Below are 19,426 nucleotides of genomic sequence, written 5' to 3' on the forward strand. Positions count from 1 at the left end.
TGTTTGGCATTTGTAACACCCTAATCTTGGGAGAGATGCCCAGCTTGGGGGCATTGGGGGTGGGCAGAGAGCCAATTGGGCACATCCCCAGTGTGGAAATGGAGAGTGGGGGGGGGGGGGGGGGGGGGGAGTGTGGAGGAGGGGGTGGGCACACGGGCACAAGGATGATGCGACTGATAAAAATGCAGGAGGGAGAATATATGCATTGCCTTAGCCACATCTTCCCCAAACAGCTGTTACTGCCAGGGGTGGAGCTTAGCTGCTATTTCTCATCTTGTGTGTGTGTTTTCTTTTTCATTTCAACGTGCCAGATCCTGAGCTGATAGTGTACTGGCTCCATGTCATGGCTTCTTGCTGCCTATAGCTCCACCCCACTCTGTCTGATGTTGAGCTGAGCCTGCCTTGCACAGCTAAGGCAGCCAGAGCATTCTCTCACTGTGAGAGCCTGCCCAGCCAGCACGTACAGTACTGCTTACAGTTAAACAGAATAATCGCCGTATGTTCTGTCAAGCCCACTGCTGTCAGGGACACTAGTTCCAGGGGTCTGAACAACAGAACTGAGATGGACCTTTTTGAGTTTGACTTCTTCAGAGACTGGGAATTGGAGCAATCATGGTAGGTCTCTCTCTCTCTCTCTCTGCTGTTTTTAGCCTTTGTTATGAATAAGGTTGCTTCATTGCTTTTAATTCAAGCCCTTCGCATAGGCTTCACTGCTGTTGGTGCCTGCCTCAGTTGCTATCATTGTGAAACACTGCTATACTGCAGGCTTTTTTTTTGTCACACAGCTTACACGCTGGTGTCAGTATGGATCTATATTTTTTGCCACACTGATTTTTTTGTTTGTTTTTTAAGGTTTGCTTTGTGTAGTGTTTTATTTTCTGTGCGAGCTTTTGTGAATATAATGCACCAGAGACACCTAGTGCCCCCATGGCACTGACAGACTTAAGTTTGTGGCTGGATGTCCCTGTGTGGAAAGTGAATGGATGTTTCCAATTAACAGAGGGTGAGTACTCAGCTTTTGAGGTCACCCTCCGACATCAATATATTATACACACACACACACATATATATATATAGAGAGAGATGTAAGGAAATTATCAGATGTTTACAGTGAGATTATGAATTTACAATGCTTGCTCATTCCGAGATGAATGTTTAAATGATAATAGCTGGAGATTTCTGAAAACTTTCTGCACACAAGAAATTTGTCTCTTTTGCCCACTGGGGAAAGCCGTTTTGTAATTTTGTGGGAGTGAAGCAAGTATCTCAGTGCGACGAGGTTAAAAAACACACATGTTTGAATCTATCATATGTACAACATTTCCAAGTAATAGTAAGGTGCTGTTAATCTGCATGGAAAGAATGTCAGGACTGTATGCACTTGAAGTTCTTGCCATGAAATAAATTATTATTGGGAGTGATGGGGTTCAAGAGTTAATGTTCCAGTCCTCAGCAGGTTAATTGTAGAATTTATTTCATGTCCACATTTGGTCTGGAGTGGTGAGCCAAACCAAACTGCCTCCTCTAATGTGAATCTATTGCGAACATTTTCAATTTTTGCCAGATTTATGGGCATCTGGGCTTTGCTATCTCTTTAAGATGATTGGAGGCATGAGGACAAAATGGTTTACTTGGGTCCTTCTGAGCGCAGAGTGGAGCCTCGATCATTTGGGCCGAATGGTATGTTTCAGTGCTGTACGATTGTGTGTGGAAATACCTTGTAGATTGTGCCATAATGTCACCTTTCAGTCAGTGTCGCTTGAGAATGTTGCAAACATAATTGCTCTTTTAATACGTTTCCATTGTTACTCACCCGTGTTTCTTTGTTGGTAGATTGCCTTTTATTTTTGTTCAGAGTGGTTTTACAGGACAGATTATCTCTGTTGGTCTTGTACAGACTGTTTGCCAATGTCCTAGCAGTCAAGTGGAGGTCACTTAGGCTCTAGCAGGTAAACGACGAATATCTGTTTGACCCTTGATAGTCTAGTAGCAGGACGTGTCCAATACTTGTTGACCTGGTGTCATTGTGTGCTGGTGCCCAAGAGACCTACTACGACTGGAGTGTGTTCAAAGTATTTTGACTCAATGATGAGATGTGCCTATCTCTCGCTGTCTGACTGCATCTGATTCCTGTCAGTGTGTTGGCAGTAAGTGTCTAATTTGTGATGGGCTAGTGGTCCTCTGTGGCTGATCTCTGTGGTTGTCCACAGAGATGGATAGATTCTTGGGAAACAAGGGGGGGTGATATGTTATTGGCAGTAGGCAGGATGCAAATTTGTGGTTACTATCAGATCAGCCCTGATCTTATTAAATGGTAGAACAGACTTGAGGGGCTGAATGGCCTACTCCTGCTGCTTGTTTGTATGTTCCTAAGAGACACTGAAACTATGCACTTGTACCAAAATGGAATTGAAAACCATGGAAATCCCTGGCACATCAACCAGATAAATTATACACCATCCCCTCAATAGATCATCAATTTCTTTGCATATTGTCACTGGGAGGGACATAACTCTACCGTCCCACTAATCCCACCTTCATTCGAAACATAGAAACATAGAAAAACTACAGCACAAAACAGGCCCTTCGGCCCCACAAGTTGTGCCAAACATATCCCTACCTTTTAGGCTTACCTATAACCCTCCATCCTATTAAGTCCCCTGTACTCATCCAGGAGTCTCTTAAAAATAGAAACATAGAAAAACTACATTATCAAGGAGCAAACTCATACTTTATACGAAATCACAGTAAACTAACTATCTAATGCAACTGGGGCAATAAGGATTATATATTTATTGCCACTGGACAATGAATGAGTGGCCAGCACTGAATGGAAACACTGAGAAAAGGCCAACAAACACAACTGTTTCCAACGCATTTACATCCTTCCTTAAATAAGGAGACCAATACTGTACACCGTACTCCAGATGTGATCTCACTAGTGTTCTGCATAACTGAAGTATAACCTCCCTACTTTTATATTCAATTTCCCTTGCAATACATGATAACATTATATTAGCTTTTCTAATTGCTAGTTGTACCTGCATACTAACATTTTGCGATTCAGGCACCCAGGTCCCTCTGCATATCTGAGCTCTGCAATCTTTCACGATTTAGATAATAAGCCTATCTTTAATTCTTCCCGTCAAAATGCACAATTGGCATTATATTCCACTTGCCAGATCTTTGCCAACTCACTTGACCTTTCTATATCTTTTTGCAGCCTCCTTATGTCCGCTTCACAACTTACCTTTAAGTCTACATGCTTTGGTAAACTCATGACCTATAGACAGGGCGACAGAAATGAGCTATCCTAAAGACAAAGATGATTAGCAAACAAACATGCATGTACATGTGCTTAATTTAATCCAATATCAGATGAAAAAGCTTTACACTAAGGCAGAATTATAGGATTGAGTCAACTTTCTGCTCCGAGTCCTTATACTTCCAGATAATTCACTGGGGACCAGTGTTTTAAAATCCAATAACCTTTGGCCCTGCACACACATGATTAGTTAATGGTTACCTTATTCTTCAAACAAATAATATTCAGTGGAATGTTGCACAGTATTCAGTCTCCAGGAAATCACAGCCGTTCTGTGTGCCTTGCCACAGTACAGGGCAGTTAGTTTCTCAGATTTAACATAAATCCCTTTATAGCAAATCAGTGTTAAGAGGAGAGATTTACAGAACCAGTAGGCAACTTTTAATAAGATTGTATCTGGTACAGTTGTTGCACATGAATGCCAGGCCTGACCTGGAACAGTTCACCTTTGTTTAGAATATACGATCCCTTCCAGAATGCCAAATTATGCCGAAGACTCATTTGATCTGACGGTGTGGCATGAGTTTAAGACTCGACAAATGTACAGCCCAGGTTTTGATTTTAACGGAAAATGGATCCTGTCAGAGAGGGCCTGCTTACGCTCCTTTGCTTGTGAAAAATATGGACCTTTGAACTTTCTATTTATAAAACGTGGTGGAGTCTTTGACACTTCTGCTGTCACTGAGGTCTGAGCAGGACTGGAATACAGCAACAACAACAAGAACATCCCAACCAGCGCTGGACTTGACAATTTCAAAGAGGGAGGTTGTGTTAATGTTCAACTATGCAGATTGCATGTGAGATCAATTATTAATCAATTGGTTAATTTCGACATTCCGGTTGCTGTTTCTATCTCCTGTCTGTTTATCTGTAGTATTTTGACTCAGTTAATTCTGTTTCAATGACATCTGACACATGTCTCAAAAACTCCAGCAGAGCAGCAATCCTTTAAACAAGTGTCTTGTGGAACAAGATGAGCCATCCCTGAAAGTTGGTGTGAGAAATAGGCAATGTAGTATGTTTTATACGTGCACGTATATTACAGTGAGAACTTGTGAGGACATACACATTCGCAGACATATGTATGAACACATATCGAGGGACGGTTATAAAGGAGGATGGGATCCTACCTCTGAACAAGAAGCTCTGGGTTGAACTCCCACTCCAGGATTTGATGGCCATGGAAGGTGCATAATGCGGCCAAATGGGTTGATTATCGGCCTGTAAATTCATCCAGCACGCCAATGGCAGAAGGATAAAAACAAGTGAGTCCACCGCTCGGCCATTCTTGATCATAGAATAGAATCCTGACAGAGCAGAAGGAGGCCGTTCAGCCCATCAAGTCTGCACCGACCACAATTTCACCCAGGCCCTATATCCATAACCCCATGCATTTACCCAAGCTAGTCCCCCTGACACTGAGGGGCAATTTAGCATGGCCAATCCATCTAACCCACACATCTTTGGACTGTGGGAGGAAACCGGAGCACCCGGAGGAAACCCATGCAGTCATGGGGAGAAGGTACAAACTCCACACAGACGGTGACCCAAGCCGGGAATCAAATCCGGTCCCTGGCACCATGAGGCAGCAGTGCTAACCACTGTGCCACCATGCTGCCCTTGATGTGGCGTGGCATCAAGCCAAAGTACTGACAAGTTCCAGGAGATGTGAGCTACGGCGTGTAAATTTTCCGATCCCGCCCACCGCGGGATAGTTTGATGGGCCGTGGAACAATTGACCTTTGAACTCCGGGAATTTGTGGTCTCAAGGTAGGGGCGACTGTAAAAATCCCACATGCGGATGTAAGCGTGTACTTTCTCTGCCCCACATATCTCTAGTTGCGGAAAACTTTCTAAGTCTAATTACAATTATTCTATGGTGAACCAAGCATTGGATTTGTTAACCGACGTGTCAGTGTTACCTGATACAATATAAAGCACAGGTCATGTTGAAGTGATATTGTCAGTGTGCTGGTTTTTATAGTTTGAGATGGTGAAGTCACTGCAACTCGACATTATGTTCCTGCAGCCTTTCTGCTTATGAGATTCCAAGTGGTGCACTTTAAAACCTGGGGAATATTGTTCTGAAAATATGCCACTGACTGCGTCTTTGTAATGACCCCAGACACACAGAACAGGAAGTATCCGTAAGTCTACAATGGGACAATGGTTCTTCGAGCGACAGAATTCGTTTTTTAAAAAATGCTTGGGAAACAGTTTTTTGTTTGTGTTTGAATCACGTTCTGATTTGTTGTTGTGATCTGGAATTCAATGCCTGAAGCTGATCTGATAGTGACATTCCGAAGGGAACTGGATATCTACCCAGAAAGGGGAAATGTGTGGGGTTATGGAGAAAGGGAGTCCGACTGATTTCTTAGCTCTTTCAAAGGGGGAAATTCTCCCGCCTCGCCTGCCGCGGGAATTGTAGCAAGCGACGCGGAAGCTTCGGCGGACCATTCAAAGGCCTGTTGAGCTCGGGTGGGAAGTTCCAGTCTTGGGGTGCGCGAGACCGGAGTATCCCACCCAAAGAGACAGCACAAGCTTAGTGGGCCCAATGGCCTCCCACTGGGTTCATTCTGTGATGAGGCTAGGTGTTCTGGCGTGACACAATGATAATAACGATGGGTGGGAATTGGATCAGGCCATTCGGTCCATCCCCCTTGTGTTGGGCTTGGCTGCTGAATCTTTTTTGTCTCCTTGAGGGCACATTCACCAATCCCAGCATCAGGGGCTGCACCATGTTCGAATGAGATGGTCGATTGGAATTCCTGGGTTGGGCATTGCTTGCTATTGTTGTTTTTAAAATGGGACTCCAAACTGAGAGCATGGGATCAGTGGAGATTCATATCTTGGTCAACTCCATCGAAAAACAAAATTGACAAACTCTTTTGTTGAAGATATCAACAATTTATGGCTTTTGGACTTTATATTGAAAGAAAGGAACTATCTGATTAACGGATGTAACTAAGCTCCCATATTTATTTCTGCCTCTGAAATAAACAATGTCAGGTTTTAATAGTGATTCTATTGATCTATTATTGTCACAAATAAGTTTACATTAACGCTGCAATGAAGTTACTGTGAAAATCTCCTAGTCGCCATACTCCGGCGCCTGTTCGGGTACACTGAGGGAGAATTTAACATGGCCAATGCACCTAACCTAACAGTCTTTCGGACTGTGGGAGGAAACCGGAGCATCCAGAAGAAACCCACACAGACACGGGGAGAACATGCAAACTCCTCACAGACAGTGACCCAAGCTGGGAATCGAACCCCGGTTCCTGGCGCTGTGAGACAGCAGTGCTAACCACTGTGCCGCTGTGCATGTCACATTGTCTCATTTCATACAGTGAAGTACATTAAAACGTCAATGGCCAACAACAATTATGCTACAATATGGTTGACTGTCAAAACATATGATTCACTGCCCTCTGTCATTGACTATCCTGATTGTTGGCTACCCCTGTCCACAGAGATCAACATAGATAATATTATTAACACATCAAAACAAAATCTGCAACAACTGCAATGACATTAGCGCTACACCACAGTCTGTCTCCTCCTCTCAAAGGTGTAACATTGAGATGAAACATTTGAAGCCATGTTCCACAGGCACATAGAATCATAGAATTCCTACAGTGCAGAAGGAGGCCATTCGGCCCATCAAGTCTGCACCGACAACAATCCCATCCAGGCCCTATCCCCGTAAACCCATGTATTTACTCTGCTAATCCCCCTGACACTAAGGGATAATTTACTAATCCACCTAACCTGCACAATTCTGGACTGTGGGAGGAAACCGGAGCACCAGAAGAAACCCACACAGACATGGGGAGAACGTGCAAACTCCACATAGACAGTCACCCGAAGCTGGATTCGAACCCAGGTCCCTGGCGCTGTGAGGCAGCAGTGCTAACCACTGTGCCATCATGCCGCCCATAATCAGACAGAGTTTGGAGCTGAGTTACGTAAGGATATATTAGGGCAGATGACCAAAATCTTGGTCAGGGAGGTAAGTAATAATATATCACTTAAAGGAGAGGCTGTGGGAATTTCAGAACTTAGGGGCAAGATTCTCCAATCCCGTTCCCCCCCCCTGCTGCCAGCAAGAATGGAGAACTTGGCGCTCAGCCAGAATTCCATTCACTGCAGCATGAACGGAGAATCCCAACTGCGGACGAGTCGGATGTTCCCAGCATAGGGCTTTGGCAGCTTAAGACATCATGGCTCATTGTGATCAATGCCGCAGGAGATCTGATGTGAAAAACAAGGAGACTCAATGCCAGAAAGTCTAGAACATTCCAGAGTGCTTCCCGGGGCACAAACATGTTTCAAGTTAATATTGATGAGCCACTCAACACTGGAAATTACATTTGCGATGTTCTCATTTTTGAATGCTTAACATTGTCTGGGCTGCACGTCATGCCTTACTGCCTGAGTGAGAGCACCAGTGGAATGTTTTCAGTACACGAGCTTGAAATGCTTGAACCAAGAACAGTAGCAAGGGCAATCACTACCCGATGTTACTGTGGGCCACTTGGTAGCACTCTCGCCGCTGATTCAGAAGGGTATGGGTTCAAATACAATTCTGGAGACCTGTGCCCTGTACTCTGGGCTGATGTTCCCACTGCAGGGGACGGCTGCATTATTGTAGCCACTGTCTTATGTTTCAGACGCTTAACCCAGGTCATCATCTTGACCTTTCAGGATGTACAAGATTCGATGGCTGCCACTTTGAAAAAGAGCGCGGCACTCCTGGCTAATAATTATCTCTCAACCAACTAAAAAAAGAAAGCGATCTTGTTATTAAAAGATCGCAGTTTGTGTGGTCTTGCCAAATGCACATTGATTGTGGCATCTTCTGCGTTACAACAGTGACTACATTTCAATAAAGGCCGGCATCTACTGTGAAGTGCTTTAAAAGTAAAGTTTATTTATTAGCATCACAAGTCGGCTTACATTAACACTGTAATGAAGTTACTGTGAAAATCCCCTAGTCACCACACTCCGGCGCCTCTTCGGGTACCCTGAGGGAAAACTTAGCATGGCCCAATGCACCAAACCAGCAGGTCTTTCGGACTGTGGGAGAAAATCGGAGCATCCGAAGGAAACCCACCGAGACACGGGGAGAACATGCAGACTCTGTACAGACAGTGACCCAAGCCAGGAATCGAACCCAGGTCCCTGGCGCTGTGAGGCAGCAGTGCTAACCACTGTGAATGAGCCCTTTCTTTTACCCGTGATGGTGACTGCACCAGTTAATGTAAATCTGCAGTAATTTGCACTCTGCACCAGGGCTTCCTTGGAGTGCTTCAGTCCTGATAGCACTTGTGAACGCAAAAGGCAGCCCATGACCCTCTGCGCTTTGCACCACAACCTTCCTGTGGTGTGTGGGAAGGAGCCGTTGTTAGGAATTTAATCATTGTCCTGTGGTACACGCAGTGAATGTGATGCAGCCTTCGGGCCACTGTGGTTTTACTCATCCTGCTGTCAGTCAGATGCACTTTTTAATCAGTTGATTTCACACTGAATACCTTATTTTTATTTTGGACAGTTGAGAGGGAAATACATTGTGACACTGAGGGGAGTGTGTGTGTGTTGGGGGGGGTGGGGGGGTGGTTGGCGAAGCTGATGTCGGAGGGTGGTGTGCATTTTACAATAATTAGTTCTCTTTGAACAGAGCCAAGGGTGTAGAAAGATGAATTGGAACTGAGGACTGATGCTGAATCGATGATCTGAAATATGCAAATTTTGACAAATTTGTTGTGGCAAACCTGTCCTAAAAGCAAAACTGATTTTACCATGAAAAGCGATCCCTCATTTTCAAAAATGTTACAACAATTCTATTTTTAATCAAACCTTTATTCTGTTTGAAGAGTGACTGCTATATTTGGCGCTTTGTAGATATAAGTATCTTACTTCATGTCTTCTTTTGGATCATTGCACCTTCAATTCCATTATTACAATATCATGGCTGTTCTAAATCGATGGTCCTGTATCTAACTTGGGGCTTGCATCTGGCCTATTGTCTATTTATAAACTTGACGCATTTGTTTCGAATATTGCTGCTGACTTTAAGCTATGGGTTTCGGGTGTCAGTTCTTGGCGAGACTAACGTGCTCCCACAGAGCATACACAACCCAAGAGGACTCGATCTGCTATTTCTGAAAAAAAGGTACAAGATCGGCAGGCCAGAGTGAATGGTTAGAGTTACACCACCGCTTAAATAGTTCACAGGAAAGCAGGCAGGGAAGATCTGCTTCATCCAGCTGCACAAATGGAGCTCTGAACAGAGCCCAGAATACTGGCCTTGCAGCAGCACAGGAGCTACTTGCAGCGGGAATGAATGAGAAACATTATGGAGATGTTAAGCATTTTACCTTGCATTTCAGCGCTGTACAGAAAATCAGATGCACACCCAATACTCCAGAACATCCAAGCAATTCCTTTAGTCTTCATTGTATGTGGAATGACATTGCACATAGACAGTTTTAAGTTTATTTATTATTGTCACAAGTAGGTTTACATTCACACTGCAATGAAGTTACTGTGAAATTCCCCTAGTCGCCACACTCCTGTGCCTGTTCGGGTACATTGAGGGAGAATTTAGCATGGCCAATGCACCTAACCAGCATGTCTTTCGGATGTGGGAGGAAACCGGAGCACCCGGAGGAAACACACACAGACACGGGGAGAACGTGCAGACTCCGCACAGGCAGTGACCCAAGCCGGGAATCGAACCCAGGATACTTGCACTGTGAGGTAGCAGTGCTAACCACTGTGCCACCGTGCAGTCCCAGGCCATTCGCTCCAATTGCTCTCTGTTGGTGTTTATGCACCATATTAGTCAATTATTCTCACCCTTTTGGCATATCCTTCTATTCCTTTCTCCTTCAGTTCACCTTCATTTAAACACACAGGGATTGTCCGACCGCACTCACCCCAAAACGGGAAAATCCCACCTGAGGTCAACGGACTTTTCCATGTCCGCCCCTTGCCCGCTTCGATCCCTTTGATGGGTGGAACTCTCCATTGAACCACAAAATCATCGAGTACTACAGTGCAGAAAGAAGCCATTTGGCCCATTGAGCCTACACCACCAACAATACCACCCAGGCCCTGTCCCCGTATCCCAAGTATTTGTCCTGCAAGTCCCCCTGACACTGAGGGGTAATTTAACCATGGCCAATCCACCTAACCTGCGCACCCTCTGGTGGGAGGAAACCAGAGCACCTGGAGGAAATCCACGCAGACACGGGGAGAACGTGCAGACTCCACACAGACAGTGACCCAAGGCCAGAATAGAACCCTAGTCCCTGGTGCTGTGAGGCAGCAGTGCTAACCTCTGCGCCAATCACTGATATATGTCCAAACTACTCTATCTGCTAATGATTTCCACATTGAAACATAGAAAACAGAAGCAGAAAGAGGCCATTTGGCCCTTTGAGCTGCTCCATCAATCGTTTTGATCATGGCTGATCATCAAATTCAATATCCTGATCCTGCCTTCCCCCCAATTTCCCACGTTCTAACCTCTCTCTGGGGTAAGTAAATTTCTTCTGAATTTAATGGATTTGTTAGTTATGTTTACGCACATAGCCCCTGGTTTTGTTCTCACGCACAAGTAGAAACATCTCTGCATCTACAGTATCAATCCCTTTCATGGTCTCTCTACCTGCAGTCTTCCCTTTTCTGGGAAAAAGAGCCTAAGCCTGTTCAATCTTTCCTGAGAGTTTTAACCTCTCAGTTCTGAGAATCATCCTTATCAATCTGCTTTGCACCTTCTCCAGCTTCTCTATTGTGATGACTGATCTAAGAAACTAGCACTCACTCATCAGTTCACACTGGGATTTGTAAATAAGCTAAGCAAAACAGGGGACAGTTACACAATCTCAGGTCCGTGCCGTGTCCCCATTTGGAGATGATAACACATTGTCATTCTAACCACCTGCAAGATGAATTATTTCCCTGAGAAAGATCACAGAACCAAAGAGGCCATTTGGCCCATCATGCCCATGCTAGCTCTTCTGCAAGTACTATCCAATTGCTCCCACTAACACTGGCCTTTCAGGCAGCATGCTCCAGATCCTAACAACTTGCTGAATAAAATGTTTCTTCCTCAAGTCACCCCATCATAAACCTACATCCACTGGTTTCCCCACCGATTTCTCCGTGGAAACAGTTTCTCCTTACTTACTCTATCAAAACTCTGCATGATTTTGACACACCTCCAGCAAAGCAAAAAGCTGTGGATGCTAGAAATCGGAAATAAAAACGGCACGTGGGAACAGAAAATGTCGGATTTTACTCAGCAGGTCAGACAGGATCTGTGGAAAGAGAAACAGAGTTAGTTAGAGGGCGGAATTTTATGGCCATGCTCATCCCGAAGCCATAAAGTCCCGCCCGTGGTCAACAGACCTTTCCATGCTCGCCTGCTCCAATTCTTGTGGCAGGCAGGACGGTAAAATTCCAGCCAATGTTTCAGCTTGGCGACCTTTTTCAGAGCTAAAAGATGTTCTGAAGAAAAGTCCTTGATCTGAAACATCCACTCTGTTTTTCTCTCTCCACTGACGCTGCCAAAATTATTTCCAGCATTTTCTGTTTTCACGTCCATCATATTTCTCTTAAGCCAGCTCTGCTCTAAAGAGAACAACCCCAGCTTGTGTAAAGTTCTCCACGTAACTGAAATTCTGCATCCATCCAGGAGAATAAATCTCCTTCAACATAAACATGGAAACATAGAAAATAGGAGCAGTGGTAATAGTGGTAATGTCACTGGGCTAGTGACCCAGAGATCCAGGGTAATGCTCTGTGGGTCTGGGTTCGAATCCCACAATGGCAGGTGAATTTAATAAAAATGATAAAAGGATAAAATTTAATAAAAGGAAAGTGTGGATCCAAGGCAAGTTGGCAAATCGGATCCAAAATTGGCAAAGAGTGATGGTGGAGGGTTGCTTTTGTGATTATTTTGATTTGATTTATTATTGTCACATGTATTGGAATACGGTGAAAAGTATTGTTTCTTGCGCACTATGCCATCATTAGTACAACACCTCACTTGTCGAATCCAGCCTCAGTCCACAATGTGAATGTAGGCTAACCGTCCAGTGCAATATTTGATTTGATTTGATTTATTATTGTCACATGTATTAGTATACAATGAAAAGTATTGTTTCTTGCGCGCTATACAGACAAAGCATACCATTGTTTTGAGTACATAGGGGAAAAGGAAAGGAGAGAGTGCAGAATGTAGTGTTACAGTTATGGCTAAGGTGAGGAGAAAGATCAACTTGATATAAGGTAGGTCTATTCAAAAGTCTGATGGCAGCAGGGAAGCATGTGACCAGCGGTGTACCACAGGGATTGGAAGCATGTGACCAGCTGTGTACCACAGGGATCGGTGCTGGGACCCTTGCTATTGGTTATAAACATTACTGACTTGGATATGAATGTCGAAGGTATAATTAGTAAGTTTGCAGATGACACGAAAACTGGTTGTGCTGGTTGCGAGGAGGATAGTCTTAGACTACACACTGATATTGGTCAGCTGGTATTGTTTCTTGCGTGCTATACAGACAAAGCATACCATTGTTTTGAATACATAGGTAAATTGGGCAGAGCAATGGCAGATGGAACTCAACCCTGATAAGTGTGAGGTGATGCATTTTGGGAGGTCTACTAAGGCTAGGATATACACAGTGAGCGGCAGGTATTGAGGAACAAAGGGACTTTGGTGTACAAGTCCATAGATCCCTGAAGGTGGCAGCACAGGTAGATAGGGTGGTGAAGAATGCTTGCCTTCAATAGCTGGGGCATAGAATATAAGAGCAGGGAAGTCTTGGTATAACTTTATAAGATGTTGGTTAGGCCACAGATGGAGGATTTTGTGCAGTTCTGGTCGTTACACGATAGGAAGGATGTGATTGCACTGGAGAGGGTGCAGAGGAGATTCACCAGGATGATGGAAAGTTTCAGCCAAGAGGAGAGACTGGACAGACTGGGTTTGTTTTCCCTGGAGCAGAGGAGGCTGAGGGGGGATCTGATTGAGGAATAAAATATGAGAGGCGTAGATAGAGTAGATCATAAGAATCTTTTCCCCATGGCAGAGGTGTCTAAGACCAGAGGGCATAGCTTTAAGATGAGGAGTAAGTTGTAAGAAGTGATCTGAGGACAAGTCTTTTCACCCAGAGTGTGGGGGAAATATGGAACGTGCTGCTGAGGGGGTGATGAAGACAGGTACACTCGCAACATCTAAGAGGCATCTGGACGAGTACTTAAATCACCAAGGCATCGTGGGCTGTGGACAAAGTGCTGGTAAACAGGATTAGTATAGATTGGTGTTTGATGATCAGCATAGGCATGGTGGGCCGAAGGGTCTGTTTTTGTACTGTATGACTGTCTGTCTATGATTGTCATAAAAACCAATGTCCTTTAATGAAGGAAATTTTCCATCCTTACATATGACTTCAGATCCACAGCAATGTAGTTGACTCTTAAATGTCCTTTGAAATGGTCTAACAAGTCACTCAGTTTAAGGGCAATTAGGGCCCACATCCCAGGAATGAATAATATTTTTTCATAGAATCCCTATAGTGCAGAAGGAGGCCATGCTAAATTCACCCAAGTGTCAGAGGGATTGGCAGGGTGAATGTGTGGGATTACAGGAATAGGGCCTGGGTGGGATTGTGGTCGGTACAGATTCGATGGGCTGAATGGCCTCCTTCTGTACTGTACATCTATGATTCTATGATCCCACAAACAAGTCGCATTGGTTGAGGGATAAATGTTAGCTTGCACGTTGAGAGACCACCCGTGCTGCTCTTCGACTGCTGCCATGGGAACTTTAATACCCACCTGAGAGGACAGGTGGACTCTTGGTTTAATGCCTTGTCCTTCACCAGTGGTGGGCAGCCAGTGTCCCAGGAGCCACATGTTGAGTGTGGGTTCTGAGTGCGGCTCCATGCGATGGTTTGTTGACCGTTGCTCATACACAGGATTGCCACATTCCACTGATTTCCATCCGCGTAGTTTTTTCCTACTGATATGACTGAAGTGATACAGACATAAAACAAGGGCAAGTGAAATGAGGTGCGTTCTGATTGCTCACAACATTGACTGTGAGAGCCGTGCGTCCAAAGTGTCAGTATTTATTTTTTTACCATTGGAAGTTGATTGTTCTATTAATACTAATATGTAAATTATTAAGCATCTACTGTAACCTGTTTTGAAATATTCAGCATGTATTAAATCTATTTATTTGATTTGATTTGATTTTCTATTGTCACATGTATTGGGATAGAGTGAAAGTATTTTTTCTTGCACAGACAAAGCATACCGTTCATAGAGCACGTAGGGGAGAAGGAAAGGAGATGGTGCAGAATGTAGTGCTACAGTCAAAGCTAGGGTGTAGAGAAAGATCAACTTAATGTAAGGTTAGTGAACAAGCCCGATTTTAATCTTACAGCCCATGCACTAGCCTACGTTGCCCATCACTGTTCTATACACAGTATCACTGGCAGTGCAGCACTCCCTCAGTCCATCACTGGAAGTGGCAGCTTGGACTCTTTGGAGTAAGGTTTGAAGCCCAACCTCCTCATAGAATCCTACAGTGCAGAAGGAGGCCATTCAGCCCATCAGGTCTGCTCCGACCACAATCCCACCCAGGCCCGATCCCCATAACCCCATGCATTTACCCTAGCTAGTCCCCCTGACACTAAGGGGCAATTTACCATGGCCAATGCACCCAACCTGCACATCTTTGGACTGTGGGAGGAAACCAGAGCACCCGAAGGAAACTCACACAGACATGGGAGAACAGTTACCCAAGCCAGGAATCGAACCCGGTTCCCTGGCACTGTGAGGCAGCAGTGCTAACCACTGTGCTGCTGTGCCACTCTCCTGACTCACGGGTCAAAGGGCTGCCCACTCAGTGACAGATGGCACTTTATGTAGATTTAAGCATCAGTTGAAATTTTACATGGGGTCGACAAGGCCACAAAATTGGTAAGTTTTAAGTTTTATTTATTATTGTCACAAGTCACAAACATTAACACTGCAATGAAGTTACTGTGAAAATTCCCTAGTCGCCACACTCCGGCGCCTGTTCGGGTACACTGAGGAAGAATTTAGCATGGACAATGCACTTAACCAGCACGTCTTTCGGGCTGTGGGAGAAAATCGGAGCACCCAGAGGAAACCCACACAGACATGGGGAGAACGTGCAAACTCCGCACAGACAGTGACCCAAGAATTGAACCCGGGTCCCTGGCGCTGTGAGACAGCAATGCTAACCACTGTGCTACCATGCTGTCGGTATTTAAACAGACCACAATAACAAACAAATCTGAACTCTGGGCAGTCTCCCAGTGCCATCGCAAAGCGCCTTTCCCTGGCACTACCAGGATGATGCCACCTTGATCTCCGTGACTTGCAGCTTATATATTGGGATAAGTGGTGCAGGCACGAGGGCTGGATACATCACTGTGGGCAGATACACACAGACAAATGCAAGTGCTTTCTTTCTAAAAGGGCTATGATTGAAGTTAGATCAGGTTGTTGCCACAGAGCTAATCAGAGGTGTGCTATTTACAGTGGGACAACTCATAAATTGCAGCATCTTTGATTGAAGTGTCACGGAGGCTTATCTGGATCTGCCTGCACTGGGCTGTTGAGATGAGGTGCTGTTACGTTAACCAGCGTTGCTTCTTGTCACTTTATTTATTTAGATAAGTCTCCTTCTTAACTGTGTGAGCCCTTCCACTAAGAACACAGCGCTGAGTCGAGTACCAGCAAATTGTAACTCATCATTGCGAGAGCAGCTAACAGTTGACACTCTTATCGAGAGAGTAATTGCTTCAGGTCTGGCAATTATCATCTGAATTAAGTTGGAGTTATGGCCTGAACTGGTTGATGCTAACCAGACTGGTATTTTCTGTGACTTAGTTGCTAACTCACATACCTCACTTGTGTTCAGCTCCCATCAGCATCACCCAGGTGAAGTGAATTGAGCATTTTGGCCCTCCGCAGTATTAGGTTCCAACTTTATGCAGATGCAGTGATTTTCCCAACTTCCTTTGGGGCACCAAGTGACAGGAGTTCCTCCAGGGTAACTCTACACTGGCCTTAACGTGACTCCTCTGGCCTTACATCTGTTTTCAATTCAACCTCAAAGGCTGGACTTTTTAAAATAATTTGAAACCCCATGCTACAGTGCAGCCATTTACACAAACAATTGTAATGAAAGTATTGGGTGAATGGGGAGTTTTCAGATCTCCCCCCTCCCCCTCCGCCCCGCCTCCTCCTCCCCGTCCCCCAAGGCCTGCTTTATATCACAACCCACCCCCTGGTTCAGTGGCCTAAGGTCATTGGGTTCCTTCACAGTTTTCCCTCAGTTCCTTACATTCACTTTCAGAAAGTGAGTGTTGTCGACAATGCCAGCATTTAGTACCCAGGCTGATATTTTTATTTTTATTTAAATTCATTCCCAAGATGTGGATGTCGCTGGCTAGGCCTGCATTTATTGTTCAGTCCAAAGATCATAGAATCATAGAACCCCTACAGTGCAGAAGGAGGCCATTCGGCCTATCGAGCCTGCACCGAACACAATCCCACCCAGGCCCTATTCCTGTCACCCCACATATTTACCCTGCTAATCCCTTGGCACTAGGGTCAATTTAGCATGGCAGTCAACGTAACCCGCACATCTTTGGACTATGGGAGGAAACCAGAGCACCCAGAGGAAACCCACGCAGACACGGGGAGAATGTGCAAACTTCTCACAGACAGCGACCCGAGGCCGGAGTTGAACCCGGATCCCTGGTGCTGTGAGGTAGCAATGCTAACCACTGTGCCACCGTGCCGCCCAAATGTGCAGATTTTGGTGATTGGACATGCTAAATTGCCTCTTAGTGTCAGGGGGATAAGCAGGGTAAATACATGAGGTTATAGGGATTGGATCTGGTTGGGATGGTTGTTGGAGCAGGCTTGATGGGCCGAATGGTCTTCTGCTCTGCAGGGATTCTATTCCTTGAGGAGGTAGGTGGTGGTGAGCCTCGACCCTATTGAGCACAATGAATGGCTTGCTAGCCTCTTTCAGATCCATCCACGTTACTGCAACACAACAGTCTTATGATGCAGAAGGAGGTTGGCTCCCAAGTGCGAGGGAGATTGATCAGGTTGACATGGAGGAGATGTATCTGCTTGTGGGGTGACTGAAATTAGGGGCCATAAATATAGGGTAGTTCAGCTTTTTCGGGAAACTAGTGTGGTACATAGAACCATAGAATTCCTACAGTGCCGTAGGAGGCCATTCGGTCCATCGAGCCTGCACCGACAACAATCCCACCCATGCGGCAACAGTGCTAACCACTGTGCCACCAATACGGTGGCACAGTGGTTAGCGCTGCTGCCTCACAGCACCAGGGACCCGGGTTCAATTTCCAGCGGCTGTGCAAAGTCTGCACGTTCTCCCCGTGCCTGCATGGGTTTCCTCCCACAGTCCAAAAGATGTGCTGGTTAGTGCATTGGCCATGCTAAATTCTCCCTCAATGTACCCGAACAGGTGCCGGAGTGTGGCGAGTAGGAGATTTCACAGTAACTTCATATCAGTGTTAATGTAAGTCTATTTGTGACACTAATAAATAAACTTTATATAAGAAAAATATAGTTATGCTTTTCCAGGAAGCCAGTGTGGACTCAATGGGCTGAATGGCCTTCTTCTGAGCTGTCACAGATTCTATTACTCAGTGAATAAACCCAGCAGGGAATTCAGGAGAAAAGCCTTTATCCAGCAGGCGATGAGAATGTGGAATTCACTACCCTGCAGAACAGTTGAGATGAATAGCATGGACACATTTAAGAGGAGGCTAAATAAACACAGAAGGTAGAATAGAATGGACGGTATTGTTGATAGGATTAGTTAACTGAGGTGAAGGAAAGCTTGTATGGAGTATTAACATCAGTGTAGACCAATTGGCTTGAATAGTCTGTCTCTGTGATGTAAATTTCAGGTAACACAATGTAAAAATCGCACACTGCTTTGTTGCACTAACATTCATTGTCGTATTTTGAGAGTAAGCTTCAGTGCACTTAAAAATTGCTTGTTCAGTTGTTCAGAGAACATTTGAGTCGAATTAGTGTTGTTTACTGCTGTGTAATTGCTCTGTGGGTCCTGGATTACTTGAGTTTAGGGAGATTTACTTTGCTAATCTTGAGATATTAAGACTGACTGCCCCAGTTTTGCTTAAACAAAATATAGGAATAAATAGAACATGTGGCAGTTTTAAATGGTACAACACTTTCCATCATGTCGATGTCTAAATTATAACCGCTAAATTGTTTCCATTAAGAAATGAAATGTTGGGTGGGTTCCACCTGTATTGCTCAGGCTGGACCCTGGAGGAGTTTAGCCACCATTCAGCCGAGAGCCCACCCAATATTTGTTCCTTCAGAATAAATGTGTTAAAAATCCAGAAGAAGTCTCTTAATAGTTGTTCAAACAACTTAAGTGTTTATTTGCTAATATTATCAACAATTGTTTCCAAACCTAAACTATTTATCTTAAGAAGTGAAGAACTTGTTCTTGAAATAAGTTTTAAATCCATGCAGCCAGATATAAAATTTGACATGGATTCCTTCTCTCATTTCCCCCCCTCTTTCTCCTTTACTCTCTTTCTCTTTCTGTCCATCCACAGCCCCCCTCCACTCCCCCCCCCCCCCCCCCATTTCCTTTCTTTCCCTCTTGCATCCTTCCCCTTTCTGGCTCCTTCCCCACTCCTCTCTCTTTTCCCCCATTTCTCTTTTCTCGTACTCTCTTCCACATTCTCCCGTCGGGAAAAAGATTCTGAAGTCACGTACCAACCGACTCAAGAACAGCTTCTTCCTTGCTGCCATCAGCCTTTTGAATGGGTCAACTTTGCACGAAATTGATCTTTCTCTACACCCCAGCTATGAATGTAAAACTACATTCTGCACTCTCCCCTTTCCTTTTCTATGTTTTGACTTGATTTGATTTATTATTGTCACATGTATTAATATAAAGTGAAAAGTATTGTTTCTTGCACGCTATACAGACAAAACATACCGTTCATAGAGAAGGAAACG

The 19,426-nt window shown here is 44.7% G+C and overlaps 1 protein-coding gene across 2 annotated transcripts in view; it reads left to right on the top strand.

The window, feature by feature from the left end:
- The first annotated feature begins 309 nt into the window (after positions 1-309).
- Positions 310-19,426, top strand: part of aff2 (AF4/FMR2 family, member 2) — a 518,040-nt gene continuing 498,923 nt past the window's right edge. Inside the window, exon 1 of one of the 2 annotated variants that reach the window (XM_078211764.1) lies at positions 310-615. In XM_078211764.1, the coding sequence (XP_078067890.1) occupies positions 563-615 (53 nt within the window). In that variant the 5' untranslated portion in view covers positions 310-562. The remainder of the gene's footprint in view (positions 616-19,426) is intronic. The other variant, XM_078211763.1, reaches the window with a different exon arrangement.

Source organism: Mustelus asterias, chromosome 4, assembly GCF_964213995.1.
Source record: "Mustelus asterias chromosome 4, sMusAst1.hap1.1, whole genome shotgun sequence".
In the NCBI taxonomy this organism is placed as follows: Eukaryota; Metazoa; Chordata; class Chondrichthyes; order Carcharhiniformes; family Triakidae; genus Mustelus; species Mustelus asterias.